Source organism: Tupaia chinensis, unplaced genomic scaffold, assembly GCF_000334495.1.
Source record: "Tupaia chinensis unplaced genomic scaffold, TupChi_1.0 Scaffold147869_1, whole genome shotgun sequence".
Classification (NCBI taxonomy): Eukaryota; Metazoa; Chordata; class Mammalia; order Scandentia; family Tupaiidae; genus Tupaia; species Tupaia belangeri.
Genome location: NW_006207719.1, coordinates 1,118,010 through 1,136,857, shown reverse-complemented (window position 1 = coordinate 1,136,857; position 18,848 = coordinate 1,118,010). Strand labels below are relative to the sequence as shown.

Below are 18,848 nucleotides of genomic sequence, written 5' to 3'. Positions count from 1 at the left end.
CTTTCTTTCTTTCTTTCTTTCTTTTTTTTTATTTGCTATAGGGTGCATGCTTGAGAGATGGGAGTGGAAAGAGAGAGAGGGGTACTCTCCAGAGGGGATGGCCACACTCGAGATTTTGGGCATGCACACACTCGAGATTTTGGGCATGCACACACTCTCACCCTGTGTATTTTTCAAGTTACCAGGTCAGGGACTTGAACTGCATTAACTACCACCAGCTGGCCTATCCAGAGTCTTTTTATTTTAAAAAATTATTTTGTTTTTGTCATAGGGTGCATGTGTTAATCAGAGAGAGACAGAGAAAGACAAAGAGAGGAAAAGTGGGAAATCACCCCCTCCCCTCCTCCTGGGAGGATGGCCACACCACAATCCCTTCTCCTACATTCTCCTCTCAGGATTTTGGGTGTGCACACATATGTGCCTGCCATGATTTTCCAAGCTGCTCTGTCTAGGACTCAAACCTGTAGTCAGCCATGTGGGAATTTAGCACCTTAACCACTATGTCACCTACTGTCCCCTATCCAGAGTCTTTTAAAATATCTTATAGATACAAAAATTTGGGGGCCAGTTCCATGGCCTTGTGGTTAAGGAAGCTAGATCCCACATGGCTTGAATCCCATCCCTGGTGGCTTGAAAACCACATCAGGGGTCAACAGGTGGTTAAGATACTGGATTCTCACATGGCTAACCACAGTTAGAGTATCGGACCTGGCAGCTTGCTTTCTCACTTTCCTTCTCTCTCTCTCTTTGCTTCTTTCTGGTGAGTATGTGTGCCCTATAGTAAATTAACATAAATAAATAATATTAAATAATTATTTTTAAGAATAAAAAGAAAGAAAACCACGTTAGGCACATGCGCTTGTGTGCGCAAAATCCCTATAGGATGGAGAAATGGAGAAGGGATTGCAGTGTAACCACGCTTCATTGAGAGGTATTTTCTTCCTCTTTCCCCCTCTCTCTCTTTCTGTCTTGGTCTTGTTGAGTGCATGTGCTTTCTTTTTAGGTGACTAAGCAAAGAAATACATATTTTAAAAATATGATAGTAATTCAAGTTAAAAAACAACAGTTTGTACTTCATTGATTTATTTCCCTATGCTGAAAATCTTGATATTTAACATAATTAATTACTTGCTTTATTTTACTATATCTATTCTTCCAATTCTCTATATATCAAATTTCAAAATAACAATACCACTGTTATTACTAAAGTGAGATTACTGTATGCAGTAATGGACTTCTTGTTTGTTTTTCTGCTGGTTCTTATTATCCTTAGAATCCATCCCACTAAGGATGTGCAGCAATACTTTTTTTTTTGAGAGGTTTTTTTTTGCTATAGGGTGCATGCACTCACCAGGCAGAGAGAGACAGAGAGACAGAAAGTGAGCAATCACCCCCATGGGGCATGGCCATGCTGTAATCTCTTCTCCTCTATCCTCCTCTTAGGATCTTGGGCACACACGCACAAGTGTTCAGCGTGAATTTTAAGCCGCTGGGTCCAGGACTTGAACCGCGGTTCACTAATGGGAGTCCAGCGACATAGCCATTATGCTAACTGCTGGTCCCTGCAGCAATGCCTTTAAATGTCACTTAAAATAACTGTTCTGTTTGTGCCATAAATTTATATACATATATTTGTGTGGATTTGCTTTCAGTTTTCAGAAACTGCTTTTCTTCTTCGTGGTTAAATTGTATTTTATTATTATGAACAGTATTTACATGGTTCCAAAGTCACATCTATAAAGTGAGGTACATTTGCAGAAATGGTAGCTTTCATTCCTATCCCCTTTACTCGCTTTTCTTCCTTCTTTCCAGGACTTTTTTTTTTTTTTTTTATGATTGAAAATGCATACCCACACATGCCACAGGTGTGGGGAGGGGAGAGTGAGAGAGAAAGAAAGGGAGGAGAGAGAAACACCTTTGACAGGGCTTCCACAGGCTACCAATTCCTTTCCCCCAGACCCCCAGCTCCTCAGGATCTTGTACACCTGAATCTACCCTGCATGTCTCAAGCTGGCGCTGGGAACTCAACCCATGGTTGTCAAGGCCACATGGCTTCCAGCCTTGTAGGCATTTGCCTTACTGCCGCTCCACAGCAGCTGAGCCCTCTTTCTTCTTTTACAGGTAACCATTTGCTTTTTAGTTTTAGGTTTTTATTCTTTTATTATTGTTTCTTCTTCAAAGGATAAGTAAATCTACCTGTATATCCACAAATCTGTCAATCTTTGTTTCCATTTCTTATGTAAAAGGTCACACATTATACACATTGTTCTTCATCTTACTTTTTTTACATTTGAAAACAAATCCCAAAGGTCGCTTTGAACAATAGAAGGAGTGCTGCCTCATTTCTGTTTACAGCTGCATCAGTTATGCAGCCAGTCCTCTGTGTATTGGGCTATTTTCAGTTTATTACTGTTACAACTTATCTGCAATAAATAGGCTTGCACATATGCCATATTGTATTTGTGCCAGTGTGCCTTTGTGAAAATACTAAAAGTGGAATTGCTGAGTTGAAGAGTAAGTGAGTATACGACTTTGATACAGACTGCCAAAATTCTTGTCCGAAGTCGATATTTCATTTTGCACTTCCACCAGTGTTTTAAGAGTGGCTTTTCCCCCATAGCCTTGCCAACAAAGTATAGTTACCCACTTGGAATTTTTGCCAAGTTTTGATAAGTAAGAAAATATGAATTGGCATAGTTTCAATTTGCATTTCTAATCTTATGAGCAAGTTTGAGGTCATATGCTTAAGAATTAAGTGCATCATGGGCCAATTTTGTGGCCTAGTGGCTCAGGGAACCTGATCTTACAGGCCTCTTGTAGTTTGAATCCTGGTCTGATTAGCTCAGTTTGGAAAACGTGCTGGGTGGGTGCATGTACATGTCCCAGATCCTGACATGATGGAGAAGTGGAGGAGAAGGGCTTGCAGCCTAACCACACCCCATTGAGGAGTACTTTCTCCCTTTCTCTCCCTGTTTTTCTCCTGGATGAGTGCACATACCCTCTGTAATCAAAAGAAAGAAACATTACTTTTTTATAAACTGTATTTTGTACATTTTGTCCACTGTATATACAAAAGTGCATTAAAAAGCTTGTGAGGGGGGCTGGCAGGTGATTTGGTGATTAAGGTGCTGGACTCCCATAAGCCTGACCATGGTCTGAATCCTGGACCTGGCGGCTTGGTCTCTCACTTTCCCTCCCCCTCTCTCGGTTCAAATTAAAACAATAATAATAATTATACAGAAAATTAAATTAAATGATTATTTGTAAAATAGTCTGTGAGAAAATGAGACTAGAATGTGAGTTTATTAAAGTGCCAAAAATAAAATTCATGCATAGGCTTTTCATAATACACATTTTCTATGTACTTTTTAAAGATCCTGCACCTATTACTCTTAGAAAACAAAATATTCATATTTTTTGGAAGTATATAAAATTGAACCTTAGAAGTCTTACTAATTCAGTAAAGCTTCTCCCCAGGATCATGATGTGCGTGTGTGTTTATGTAAATATAATAGAGTATGAGGAAACACAGAACTTGTGCACTTAGACATTTTATCTTAATTAGCACAACACTAGCTTCATCAGGTTGGTTATAAAGCCAGTACATTCATATCAGGCTTTTAAACCTACTCCTGAACACGGCATCATGAAAGATGGAAAAACACAGAAACATGTGTTTATCCATGTATTAAGCTTGGATTTTATGCAGGACAGTGAATTAGCTGCTACAATATGACACATATGATAATACTTCTCCTCAAAGAATTTATACTCTAGTCCTAATTTAATCTGCTTCTGAAATGGAATGTATTTTGAAAGATAATTTTCTTTCTTTTTAAAAAGTTTAGGGACCAGCAGATGGCGTAAGGGTTATACCACTGGACTGGCACACAGTTGACCACAGTTGGACTCCTGGACCCAGCGGCCTAAGAGTCACGTGGGGTTTAAACTCATGCTAGCTTATGTGCCCAAAATCTTGAGAGGAGAATGGAGGAGAAGAAATCGCAGGGTGGCCATTCCCCTCAGGGGTGATTTCTCACTTTCTGTCTCTCTGTTTCTCAAGTGAGCACATGTACCCTAAAGCAAAAATCTGTCTTAAAAATAAAAGTTTATTTATTTTGTTCATGACAGCACATGTGTGTGCCTTAGAGAGAAAGAAAGAAGAACCCTTGACTGGGTCTTATCACACTGTGCTTCCTTTCTCCCAGCCCTCCAGCTTGTCAGTATCTTAGGCACACATGTAAACATGTAGTATCTTTATTTATTTATTTTTAGGGGTTTTGCCTTAGGGCATGTATGCTCACAGGAGAGAGAGAGACAGAGACAGCGATAGTGAGAGGGAAACTGAGAAACACCCCCAAGGGGGGATAGCCATGCTGCAATCCTTTCTCCTCCATTCTCCTCCTGGGATCTTGGTCATGCACACATATGTGCGTTGCCTGAATTTCAAGCCACTGGGTCTGGGACTGGAATCATGGTAAGTCATGTGGTAGTCCAGCAACATAACTGCTGTGCTATCTGCTGGCCCCAACACCCAACATCCTTTAAGTCAACCAGACAGGAGATCTGAATGTGGTTGGCCATGTGGCTTCCAGCACTGCAGTTCAGCATGCTACTGAACGTACCACTGAGACTGAGCTGAAAGATGGTTTTCAATGTTTTTGTCAGGAGCTGGCAGGGTGATGTGGTGGTTAAGGGCACTGGGCTCTCATATGACTGACTGTGGTTCCAGTCCAAACCTGGTGGCTTGCTTTCTTACCCTCCCCTGTCCCTCTCTGGTCAATTAAAATAAATACATACATAAATAAATATAAATAAAATAATTCTTTAAAAGATTCTTGTCATACCACATAAATTTTGAACAGATCCTTAAAAAGCTTACCTTTGTTCCTTCTACTGTAGCCCTCTTCATTGCTCCTACATATAGCCCATCCATTTGTGTCATAACATAGCCGGTATGTCTCCAAAAGGGGTCATTCTTATACTCTTTAATGTTCTTCCGGGCCCACTCATCTTGTTTCCTGGAAATTGGAGATTAGATTTGTACATGAGGCCTTAGTAGTTGCTCATCCAAAGCTAAATCAAACTAGGCATTTAGAGATTATATGTTCAGATACTTATGCTAGTCCAACTTAAGTTTTAGATCTTGTAACATTCTACTCAATCAAAGGATTTCAGGGCCAATTCTAAATGATTTTTAATTTCTGCCTAGGACTGTGACATTTTTTTTTTTTAAATAGCTTCTTCTGTGCTCTGTCTACAACCAAAACACAGGTGTGATGTTTACCTACCTTTGATAATGAGACCTAAGAATGTCAAGGACAGACCTTCCAAACGCACTTTGGATAAAACGTATTTGTCTCACTAAGTCAATAAAGATAAGTTGATTAACTTTGGTTCATTCCATTTCAGTTCTTTCTTTTGGGTAGAGGTTTTTGCCTTAGGGTATGTGTGCTCACAGGGGAGAGAGAGAGACAGAAACAGTGAGAGGGATAGAGAGAAATTATGTCCCTCCCCAGGGCGTATGGCCATGCTGCAATCCCTTCTCCTCCATCCTCCTGGGATCTTGGGCATGCATACACATGTACCAGGCGTGAGTTTCAAGCCACCAAATCTAGGACTTGCCCCACAGTCAACCATGTGGGAATTCAGTATCATAACCACTATGACATCTGCTGGGCTCCCCATTTTAGGTCTTAAAACTGGCTGCAATGCGTTGGTCTAGAATGCTTGGCAAAAGTCTTAGTTTTTTTTTTTTTTAATAGCCTTTTATTATACCTTATTTTATTTCTCTGCACTTTATATAGCTTGATTTGACATAAGTTTGTATACTAAAAGATATTTATTTATTCAAGCTATCTCTAGATGAGTCATAGAATAATTCATTGTTTTAAAGGCTCTAGCCCAGGCTTTTTTTTTTTTTTTTTTTCCTTTTAAGTTTCTTTCTTTCATGAGCAAGAAGAGAGGGGTGCCCTTCACAGGTATCCCCTACACTGTGATCCTCCTCACAGCCTTCCTAGTCAATGATCACAGGCACACACGGGCACACCCAGCATGCTCAGGTCATCCAAGATCTGAAGCTTGGCCCCAACATCACACAGTGGGTTCTTACCACCTGGGTCACTGAAGCTGGGTCAAACCCAGTGGTTTCTAGTTGATGTTCACAGAACTTTAAGTATGTCATGAAGAGGTTGCTTAGGGTGTGATTTAGAGGGCAAAAACAAACGCCTTCTGTCCCCAAATTAATCTGTTATCCCACAAATTTTAACAAATTAAAAAACCTAACATTCATAAAACTGTATCAAACTGGAAATATTCTCAGAGGGTGTTGAGTTACAACTTTAGATATCAGCTAACAACCCACTAGAATAGTTGCCAGCCCCACATAAAGGAGAAACCCTAAAGAGGGAGAGAAAGGATCCCTGCAAAAAGAACACTCATGTGGAAGGAAACCATAGGCGTAACTTTGCCTGTGTTGCGTTGGTGGCGTCTTTCTCTAACTGTGTTAGCAATTGATAACATGATATTCAATCTGATCTTTGAAAGAGTGGAAATTAGAGAGCATGTCTGCAAACGGTTTTCATACGATTAACAAAAAAATGCTATACTCTTCTACAAAAATAGCTCTAGAGTTCTGCTAAGAAATAGATAAGGAATGAGACAAAGGAATGATTGTTTAAAATTACACATTTGGGCAATGCTGTCTTAAAAGCAACAAGAAGAGGAAAGTTATTGTACATACATCATAAAATTCCGCACTTTATCCATGATGGGCTCTTTCTTGATCAGCTGTGGGTAGAGGTTGGTATAGTGGTCATACATCTGTCTGAAACAACAGGTGAAAATGGTTACATTTTCAGTTTTTCTTCTTGGAGTTCTCCATCACAGTAAAGTTACCCAGTCTTTTGGCTAAGTATCCCTTGTTGTAAAGCTTCCCTACTATTTCATATGTGTGTGTTGTTAATCAAATGCACAATTAAAAATTGGAAAATATTTTCTTTTTTTTTTTTTTTGAGAGGTTTTTGCTATACGGCGTGTGCTCGTCAGAAAGACAGAGAGAGACAGAGAGACAGAAAGCGAGAAATCCCGCCCCCACCACCAGGGGGGATGACCATGCCTCAATCCCTTCTCCTCTGTTCTCCTCTCGGGATCTTGGGCACGCACGTACGCACACGCGCCTGGCATGAGTTTAAGCTGCCGGGTCCAGGTCTCGAACTGCGGTCAACTATGTGGGAGTCCAGTGACATAGCCATTACACTAACTGCTGGTCCTGAAAATATTTTCGACTGTTAGAAAAGCATAGAATATAACAAACACCCAAGTATCATTACTCAATGTTACTAAGTCATTTTATTTTTCTTTTTCCCACACATTTTAAAAAAAAATAAAACATTAAATAGACTTGAAACTCTTGTGCACACTGTTCTGACACTGATTCTCCTCCCTTCTCCTCAGAGGTAACTACAATTTCAACTCTGATTTATTGTTCCATGTATTTTTTTTTTCACTATCACTACATATCATCTCGTCAGGAGAGTCATGACTTATTTTTCTACATTTTTCTATGCAAAAATGCATCATGACTTTCCTGACAACCCAATAAATATTTAATCATAAAAACTACACAGTATTATTTATCATGCTTTAGGCAAACTATAAATTAAGATCATACTGATCTATCACTCTAATTTGTAATTTCTCTTAACATGATTGTTTTAGAAATATTTATGTTATTACTTACTGCTTAAATTATTTTTTATTTAGAGGGGGGAGTAAAGAGTGAGATAGGTACTTTTGACATGGTTTTGCCCCCTTTTGATCCTTCCTGCCCCGGCTTCCCAGTCAGGACCACAGGTGCTTACCACTGTGCCTGGCCTGTTTAGACAGGGCTGAGAACTGAACCTGGGCCTTCCATGTGGCCCTAGTTATTGTGCAGTGGCACCCTCCACTTTGTACCACCATGGCTGGGCCTATATTTACTCTTTTCAACTATTGATAGTATTCCATAATATAACTAAAAATTCATACATGCATTTCCATGATGAACATTTAACTGGTTTTAATTTTTCACTACCCTAATGCAAGTTCAGTATTGTTATATATGTCTCTTTTTACACATTTGCATGTTCTTCTAGGACACACACACATACACACTCACACACACAATTGCTAGGTGAAAATTTTATATATCTACAAAGTTACTAGAGATAACCAAATGTTTTCCATAGTGATTGTACTAATTTGTATTCTTACCCATTCCGTGTTAAACTTTCCCTTTCTCTACAACCTCACCAACACTTACATTGTCAGACTTTAAACTTTTCAGCACTTTGATGGTTTCTCCATTTAATTTCTTTTCTCTACAGGACTACTAGATATTTGGGACTCTTGACTTGAAATCTTGTTTTTAAAACATTAAAAGTACCTTTATATTATACAATAAATATTTTAATTGATGAAAATAATTCATTTATATTTATTATGATTTAATATCTTGGATTTATTTCTATAATCCTTTCTGTTTTCCATTCATCATCCCTCTCTTTGGTCCTCTCTTTTATGTTTTCATTGTTTAGATAATGCCTTTGTTGTCCTTCTTTTTACTTCTGCTTGTTTAGAAACTGTAAAATAAATTTCTATTTTCTTAATGATCATTTTTAAAAACATTTATATTTTTTTATAAAGTCTGAATGAATTTTATCTTTTTGTCTTCCTCCAAATAGAAAGCATATTTTAGCAAACTTTAACGTCCCACTGATATTTCCCATCATTTATTGTTCAAAGATTTAGTTTTACTCTTTTAATTTAAAAAATGCATTTCATAAGATTATTTAACTATTACAATCAAATTTCATTAATTTCCTTGTCTTTTTTTTTTTTTGAGAGAGATTTTTGCTATAAGGCACGTGTGCTTGCCAGAGAGACAGAGAAAGACAGAAAGCAAAAAATTACTCTCCGGGGGTGGCCACACCACAGTCCCTTGTCCTCCATTCTCCTCTTGGGGTTTTGGGCACACACACAAATGTGCCTTGTATGAGTTTTAAGGTGCTGGGTCTGGGACTCGAACCAGTTGACTACATGGGAGTCCAGCGGTGTAACCATTACACCATCTGCTGGTCCCATCTGTCTATCTTTTTTTTTTTTTTGGAGAGGTTTTTGCTATAGGACATGTGCACTCGCCAGAAGGACAGAGAGAGACAGAGAGACAGAAAGTGAGAAATCACCCCCCCAAGGGGGATGGCTACGCCACAATCCCTTCTCCTCCATTCTCCTTTTGGGATCTTGGGCATGCATGCACACGCGCCCAGCATGAGTTTAAGCTGCCGGGTCGGGGACTCTAACCACGGTTGACTATGTGGGAGTCCAGTGACATAGCCATTACGCTAACTGCTGGTCCCCATCCATGTCTATTTTTAAACTATTGCTCCTTATACCCCTAACTCCCCCTGCCCCAATTATTCTTACTAAAGTGTATTATTCAATAGTTTAATAGAAGTCTGTGGGTGATATTGTTAGATATTTTCCTTCAGTATTTCTAAGATATTAACCTAAAATCTTCTGACTCTATTGTTGGTGATATTTATCACAAGTAGAGAGAAGTGCTGCTTCTGGTAAATACCTTAAGTGGCATTACTTATATAACTTAGGACCGGAAGTCTCATCAGCTGTCTAATGGGAAGACACCCAAGCCAAAGGCTAAATGAGATTGTTCCACTATGGTAGATGCCAGAGGAGGACATACGACAACCACAGATTAAACATCTCTCCTCCCTCCAAAACACCTCAGTAACACTGACTCTTTTGGATAAAAGTGGCTGGAGAAGAAATGAAACATTTGGAATTAAATTATACTTTATTTTGTTTATGTAGAAATGACTACTTTAACATCCTGTGCCATCAGGAGGAATGGATGAGTTATATAAAAAGAAACTTTTATTTCTTAGAAAAAAATAATTTGTGGGCTATAGAATTAAATGCCCACCCAGGTAAGAAAATGAAAAATCAATATGCCTTACACAGACTCCATCACTGCCTTCTGCCTAGCTGCATCCAGAGTTCTAGATCCCTGCCAATTTTTCAGTCTATTTCAGATTAGTGGCTCTCACTTGGAGTAATTTCCTCCCCAGAGGGCATTTCTGGAGATATTATTGGTTGTCACATTGAGTTGGGAGGCGATGCAAATGGTATCTAGTGGGCAGGGGCCAGGGATGTGGCCGAACATTCTACAAGAACTGCCTCCACAACAAGGAATAATCCAACCCTAAATGTCAACCGTGCTGAGGTGGAGAAAGCCTGAAACAGAGGAACATTGATCTCGACTTGAGGGTAGTTGCTGAGCATATCTACACAATGGTTAACAAGAGAGATCGAAATAACTGAACTAGAATTATTAAAAGGTATATATGTGTATATGTGGGTAGACTAGATTTTTTTTTCCCAGTCATTCTGACATTCATAGCAAGGGAAGAGAAACCTCTACCCTGGAATGTGGAGACCTCAGCTGATCTTGCAACATTCAGGGGCTCTGAGGAATACCATCCATTTGCAGTCTCTCCAGATTAAAGTCATTCTCTCTTCTCTGGGCCTGGGACCTTACCATTGATGCATTGGAGCAATACAGTGTAACATTTAAGATACAGGATATGGGGGACAACAGGTGGTGTAGTGGTTAAAATGCTGGACTCTCACATGGCTGGCTGTGGTTCAAGTCCCAGACCTGGTGGCTTCAAACTCTCACCAGGCATGTGTGCATGCATTCCCAAAATCCTGAGAGGAGACTGGAGGAGAAGGGATTGTGGCATGGCCATCCCCCCCAGGAGGAGGGTGATTTCTCTCTTTCTGTCTCTCTGGCAAGCGCACATACCCTATAACAAAAATCTAAAAATAAATAAATAAATAAAAAAGTACAGGATTTTAATTCTGACTTCAAAGTTGACTCCACTACTTCAAAGCTCTATGACCAAAAGTAAGATTCTGGGACCAGCAATTAGCATAATGGCCATGTCATGTCGCTGAACTCCCATGTAGTCGACCGCAGTTCGAGTCCTGGACCTGGTGGCTTAAACTCACGCTGGGCACATGTGCATGTGTGCCCAAAATCCCGAGAGGAGAATGGAGGAGAAGGGATTGCGGCATGGCCATCCCTCCAGGGAGTGACTCGCTTTCTGTCCTCTCTCTGTCTTTCTGGAGAGTTCCAGATTCTTCTCTTCCCCATGTATCTGAATTCTTATTGGACAGAGATAATACTAGTATCTACTTCATGGATGTGTTGTTAGTTTTAGCTTCAGCTCCTATTGAGGAAGATTCTGGCTAGGCAGCTAGGTAGAATAAGTAACAAAAGGGGAGCCGTGATGGAAAGCCTGAGAGGGAAAAAGGACTGTGAAGCCAGTCAGCCCACTTTAACTTAATGGAAGTCACATTTTTCCCTGCCCTTTGTCCTTCTGGCCCAAAATAGCATTAAGTGCCATTAGGTGAAACAATTAAAGTCAGGCACCAATGACCACACAACTCCTAACTTTGAAATCTGAAGTACCTGGGCCCAGTGAAAACTATGCAGTAAGCTGATAGGTCCAAAATACATGGGAAGTGCTACCGAAAGAATAGCTGGTGGAAAAGGGCCACAGTTAGTGCCAAAGGACACCCATAACAGAAGCCTAAATGATATAGGAATTCTTGTGACCATTAACCACTACTTCATTGTAAAGCCTTATAAAAACTAGTGTGGGGACCAGCAGTTAGCATAATGGCTATGTGGCTGAACTCCCATGTAGTTGACCACGGTTCGAGTCCCAGACCCAGTAGCTTAACTCATGCCAGACATGTGTGCATGCGTGCCCAAGATCCCAAGAGGAGAATGGAGGAGAAAGGATTGCAGCATGGCCATTCCCCCTGGGGGGTGATTTCTTGCTTTCTGTCTCTCTGTCTCTCTCTGGCGCGCACATGCACCCTATGGCAAAAATCTCTCAAAAAAACAAAACAAAACAAAATAAACAAACAAAAAAAAACTAGTGTGAGGTAGGAGATAGGAACCTTAGGAGTGTTGTTAGGATACAGGCCCAAGGTCAAATTACAAAATGGCTAAGTTTGGGGATGAAGACAGAATAGCTCAACTGTCCCTGATCTATTTGCTCACAGAGACAGCTTGTAGTAGTAGCAGCTTAATGACTGACCTAAAACAAAGGCTTTTTTTTCCCTAGTCCTACCACATTCCAGGAAGAAGGTAATGGCCTCTTATGGTCCAAAGCTTTTAGGCAAAGAGAGTCTCCTGACCTTCGTACCCACTCCAAAATTAGGAGAAAAATAACTGGAGCCCTCCAACATGTGACCACCTCATCATAAGGGGAATACCCACACAGAGAACAAGCACAGATTCTTTGTGAGCCATGAACAAGAACCCGTGTCTCACTGTGGGGGTGGGCCAGGGGTGATCTGCATCCCTGCGTCACTATGGTATGTACAGTCAGTAAGTTTCTTCCTAAATTGGCCAAGATTTTGCTCACCTTTATATTTCTCACACTTGTTCATATGTTGAGAATCATGAAGACACATGTACATCCATCTTTTCCCAAATTATTTTGAGTTATTTTAATACCACATTCTTTGTCACTTATCACATACCATCTCCTACTCTTTTTTAATTGTTTTGACTTCTTGGATCAGACATCATATTGGGCTTCTTGAGTAGAGGCGAGCCCACTTGTGTGGATATGTATGTGCATGTGTGTATGCATGTGTGTATGCATGTGTAAACTGTAGCTAGACAGCCTGACTTCCAATCCTGGCTCCTACTTACTACCATTATGACTTTTAGCTAGTTACTTAACTTCTCTGTACCTGGTTTTTCATTAATAATACGAAGATAATAATGATACACCTCATAGTTCTGTTGTAGACTATGTAATTTAACATACATAAAATGCTTTGAAAAGTGCCTGGCACATTGTAAATGCTGTATGAGTGTTAGTCATCTTCATTGTTCTCATATCATCATCATTTTGCAGTCCATGTTAAGTTTAAGATATTTACTAGTTGATAGGACATCTCATATTTTGGTGGGGCTGAGTCTTACATCTCTTTTGCCCAGAGTCTTAACCTGGAAGCATATTCAGTTTCTAACATCAAAAGGAGCAAGTTGGAGGTGTGAAGGAGGTTGTTGAGGTATTTCTTGGTAGTGGCCCAAAAACAAAAGAGGTACCACCTTTGAGCACTTTCTCATTTTGCTAGAAACTCTTTTCATCACAGTCATAACAATATTGTCTCAACATACTAAAAGGAGTCTCCTTTGAAGAATATGCTCAGGAGCTAACTCTCCTTCCTACCTTTCTTCCTATCCCCAGAGCCTGGTGCAAAGTAGCAAAACAAGTGTCTGTGGCATTGAATTGATGTATTCAAACTGAGTAATTCCAGAAGAGGAAGTTACAGAAGTTGCCTTAGCAACATAACAGATTGGCCAGGCCATTTTATTGAAAACTAGAGCAGGCCAGGTCCCACACCCTAATTAATCACCATTCTTTCCAGTAAGATTTCATGCCTCATTTTATTAAAAATCAATCATGACTATTTATCAGCTTTTACATTATTAGTGAGACATCAGAGACTGAATTTGCAACTCTTTGGGAGGAACCCTGTAGGTGTTAAAACAAAGGAAGAAGCTCTGATTTGGCCAAGGCTACTACTACCATACTCCATTAGATGGAAATATGTACCTCATCCTTCTGATTCATCTCCACTAGAACTGGAGCAACAACAGGATTCAATTAAACCTAATGAGTGCATAATTAAGTAACTGCTGAGAGGAAAACACTGTGCCACATGTCTGGGGTATAGAAAGATGTATTAAATAGAGACTCTGCACTCAGGGCACTGACAGGGTGAAACTCAAATGGAATCATAACAAGCTTTACCAAGAAGATTGTATCTGAAGTGGATTGCAGAAGTTAGCAATTTTTCACCAGGTGTATGTGGAAAGGCAGCACCTGGCTCTCAGGTTCTAAGAGATGCTAGGAAGGGACTGCCTGAGGGGCTGGCAGGAGGCATGGTGGTATGGTGGTTCAGGAGCTGGACTCCCACGTGGCTGACCACAGTTCGAGAACTAGATGTGTTGGCTTGCTTTCTAATTTTCCCTCTCTGTCTGTCTCTCTGGTGAATGTGTGTATACTATAGCAAACAAAATAATAACAATTAGGGACTGCCTGAAAGGCCTGGTAATAGAACACTCTGTATTCAGTCTGGGACCCCCTGGACACGTCTCAGGAGTCCATTTGAGAAGAACATTTCTATGGTCATGCCAACATCTTTTTTTTTTTTTGGAGAGATTTTTTCGCTATAGGGCACGTGTGCTCGGCAGACAGACAGAGAGAGACATAGAGACAGAAAGCGAGAAATCACCCCCCAGGGGGGATGGTCACGCCGCAATCCCTTCTCCTCCATTCTCCTCTCGGGATCTTGGGCACGCACGCACACATGCCCGGTGTGAGTTTTAAGCCCCCGGGTCCGGGACGCGGCTACGTGAGAGTCCAGCGACATAGCCGTTATGCTAACTGCTGGTTCCCAATCTGCCAACATCTTGTAGTGAATGAATGTGTGAGTGAATGTGGGAAGGGAGCAGGGTTTGGAGGGGAACAGAGAAAGGAAGAGAGGGTGAGGAAGGACAAGGCAATGAGGCTCTGAAAATAGCTAGTGCCTCCTCCAGGCTATGGCCCCAGCTGCTGCTGGTGCTGCTGCCAGTGATGAAGTATTTGTACAGGGCGGGCCAAAGGTGGTCTTGATGTCATGATAAACTATGAGGGGTTGGGCCCAAGACCCAGTTGTTATCTGAGGAGTGTTGTCAAAGTTCAAAGAAACAAAAAACATAGTCAACTACCTCAAAGGAATAACTTTGGAGGATTTTCTTTACATGTTTATGTTTGGTATCTCAAGTATTTTATAAATTGCAAGGAGCAAATGGTATTTTCCAAGGTGGTCAGGCCAGTGTCTCTCATCTGAGTATCTCAGTTTTTCATCCCACAATATCCACCTTCTCATACACCTTCCTCCAAGGTGAAAGGAAACACAAGAAATGTCATTTTAAATGCGGTGATGTGGGAAAATGAGGCGGCCCTAAACTTCCCATTGCTCTTTGCAGCTGCATGAGTAACTTTGCAAGTTGAGAGGAAAACAAGAAAAGGCTCTTTCTTTTGGCCTCCACTGTGAACTCACATTCCCAGGCCAGGCTCAGATGCCCCTCACTTGAAGGCTGGGCCTTAGTACGCAGGTCTTACAAAGTAACCCTAAGAAAATGCCCCAGAAGTCTATGCTTTAAGTTGATAAATGATGTTTGTGTAAGAAGATGCTGCCGCTTCTCAGACCAGTCCCATAAGTACCTGAAAACAAAACAAACCAACCCTCTGGCCTATGACAATGTTCCTTCTTCATGATTGGTCGATGGCTCTTGTTACACTCCCAGATGGTTGACGTTTTAAGCTTGTCTGCTTTGCTTCAGAGAATGCCAGATGCTTTTGCTCAGAGTGAGCCACATGGCCTGTCATTGCTGGCTGAGGCAGCATGGGGTGGGCTGTGCAGCTGGTGCCTTTGGTCAGGGAGTTGCAGTCCCATGAGTCCTTCTAGCAACTCCTCCGTTCTGTCTTCCCTCCAGAGTTCTTGCCCTGTGAGCCCACTTCTCTATTCCGTTTATCATACCTCTTTCTTCAAAATAAACTCTTGGATGTCAGATGTGCAATGAAATAGAGAGCCCCTGCCCTTTCTCCCTTCTTTCCAACCCTTTGCCAGGGGTCTCTTTTGAGTACTGCTGATCACTAGTGAGTCATCTCACTATTCCTAGCTTTGAGCTGGGCACGGAATATGTCCTTTAACCGCATACCGATTTGGAAACTTCCCTCCTCAATCTGACTTTTCAGGAATGCAATTAGGATGACAGCGTCTGAAAAGTAGGTTATGGGAAGGCTCTTATAAATATATTTAGATTTTAATGCGTCTACCTCCTTCCTTTTTCTCTTCTTTTTCCTCCCTCCCTTCCTCTCTTTTTATACTCTCTTCCATTTTTTTCTCTTCCTCTTCCTCCTCCTCCAATGTAAATGCCGACCTCTCTTTTCATCTACCCCCTTCATTCTTTATCATGCTTTTTCTTGCTCACCAATATCTCCTATTTCATGTGGTTTATCAAAGTCTCTGCAGAGCCAAGGTCCTCTCTGACTTTTGGAAATATATGAGAAGTCCATCCTAAATAAGGCGGGGAGAATTAGCACAGACACAAGGACTAGACAGAGATGAACAGAGAGGTCATCTTTCAAATTCAAGGAACTCGAGTCCTCAAAGCTTATACTATAGAACAATTGCTGAGAACATCCATCTAAGATCCATCTAAGGCCTTTGACAACACAGCCCCTATTCTTTTTTTATTTTTTGGTGTGTATTGGTTCTTTTTTTTTTTTTTTTTTTTTTTTTTGCTATAGGGCCCGTGCGCTCGCCAGACAGACAGAGACAGGAGAGCCAGAAAGTAGAAACTTCCCCCCAGGGGGGATGGCCACGCCACAATCCTTTCTCCTCCATTTCTCTCTTGGGATCTTGGGCACGCACGCACACGTGCCTGGCGTGAGTTTTAAGCCACTGGGTCCAGGACGCGAACCGCGGTCGACTACGTGGGAGTCCAGCGACATAGCCGTTATGCTAACTGCTGGTCCCCTCGGTTGATTTGTTTTAAGGTTTTTGCCATAGGGCCCACACACTTACCAGAGAGAAAGCAATAAATCACTCCTGGGGGCATGGCCACACTGCAATCCCTTCTCCATTTTCCTTCTGGGATTTTGGACACACACACACACACATACACACATACACATACTCGTGTGATTTTCAAGCTGCCAGGTCCAAGACATGAATCGCGTTCAGCTGTGTGGGAGTCCCATGATGTAACCACTACACCATTTGCTGATACTCCCTGTCTCCCCGCCTCCATTTGTTTTCAAAACCTCTTGTCCTCTGTTCCAACTGGGCAACTTCTTGCTCACGGTAAATGCAGCTTACTCATTCAGACTCAGTGCCTGTGTCTTAGTACTCTGTCCTGTTACCCTCTACCCAGAATGGCTCTATCCCTCTTCCCAGCCAAGCCAAATAGTCATCTCTCGAGCATCAGACCCACAAACTCACTCCTTATGTGAAACCTTCTTTGATGACTCTTGCCATCATTCATTTATTTTTTAATTTGACCAGAGAGAGACAGAGGGTGAGAGAGAGAGAGAGAGAGAGAGAGGAAGTGAGAAAGCAAGCCATCAGATTCAGGACTCGAACCCTGGTCAGCTGTGTGGGAGTGTCCAGTGTCTTAACCACTATGCCACCTGCTGGTCCCAGTAATTTTACTCTTAATACATAAGTATTTCAAAATTTGTTAATAGAATGACTCCCTTTTCTATGGCTTTTTCTTGTAAATGAATAAAATTACTCAATGATAGGTCAATACTTTACATAAAAAATTAAGATAAGATAATAAAGGTACTATAAGATATTAAAACTTACAACCAGCAGTTGGCATAATGGCTATATCTCTGGACTCCTATGCAGTCGACTGCGGTTAGAGTCCTGGACCCGGTGGCTTGAACTCATGTCGAGTGCATGTGCTTGCGTACCCAGGATCCTGAGAGGAGAATGCAGGAGAAGGGATTGTGGCGTGGCCACCCCCCCGGGGGGTGATTTCTCACTTTCTGTCTCTCTGTCTCTCTCTGTCTTTCTGGTGAGAGCACACGCCCTATAGCAAAAACCTCTCAAAAAAAATATTAAAACTTATTTTTTCTGAGATATAATATCAGAAATGTCACCTTTGTCAGAAACCCTTTCGAAGGCTATAAGCTTTCTCTACCACAGATACCAACAAAAATATGGAAGGAAGACATGATTATCCTGAGAATATTTTCATGTATTAGAGCTGCCCCCTCCAAGTCAGTTTCCTTAATAACTTATAACATACATCATTCATAAATTAATCTATGCTCACACAACCTTGGTCCAAATTATTTCTTCACACTTGCAGCTCAATTTAAACAACACAGTCAGAACTCACTGGGTACAAAAGTGGATAAGGATTTGAAAGGGAGGATGCGAAGTTCAGATTTTTACATGAATAACAAAATCTGATTCCATTTATAAAGTTTTCTACATCTCTAAATAGTGTGACATTGCAGGGTCTTATATGGTAGAGTAACAAAAATTAAGTAAAAAACAAAAAGAGAAATTTGTAGTTTAATTTTTTAATGAGTTATTTTATTTAACTTTATCCATTTACTTATTTACTTTAATTTGACCAGAGAGGAACAGAGGGAGAGCAAGAGAGAGAGAGAAAGTGAGAAAGCAAGCCGCCAGGTTTGGGACTCAAACTACTGTTGGCCATGTGGGAGTCCAGTGCCCTTAACCACCATGCCACCTGCCAGCTCCTGTAGTTTAATTTTTAAAAAGCAGTCTAAGCTCAGTAACTAGTCAGTCAAAAATCTGATATAATCCACAGTACTCAGGTTAAGATTGGCACCTCACTTACCATAACTAAGGCAATATCAGCTCAAAACAATTTTGTTAAACTACTCAGTGGTGGGACCAATAGTTAGCGTAATGGCTATGTCGCTGGACTCCCATGTGGTCGACTGTGGTTCGCGTCCCAAACCCAGTGGCTTAAACTCACGCCGGGCACATGTGTGTGCGTGCCCAAAATCCCGAGAGGAGAATGGAGGAGAAGGGATTGCGGCGTGGCCATCCCCCCTGGGGGGTGATTTCTCGCCGTCTGTCTCTCTGTCTTTCTGGCGCATGAGCCCTATAGCAAAAAAAAAAAAAAAAAAAAAAAAAAAAAACCACCCTCAAAAAAAACA

The 18,848-nt window shown here is 41.1% G+C and overlaps 1 protein-coding gene across 1 annotated transcript in view; it reads right to left on the bottom strand.

Moving 5' to 3' along the window:
* PLBD1 (phospholipase B domain containing 1) overlaps nt 1-18,848 on the bottom strand; it is a 69,974-nt gene that overhangs the window by 38,697 nt on the left and 12,429 nt on the right. Inside the window, 2 exon segments of the mRNA XM_006169967.1 lie at nt 4,883-5,021; nt 6,743-6,826. Of these exon segments, the coding sequence (XP_006170029.1) occupies nt 4,883-5,021; nt 6,743-6,826 (223 nt within the window).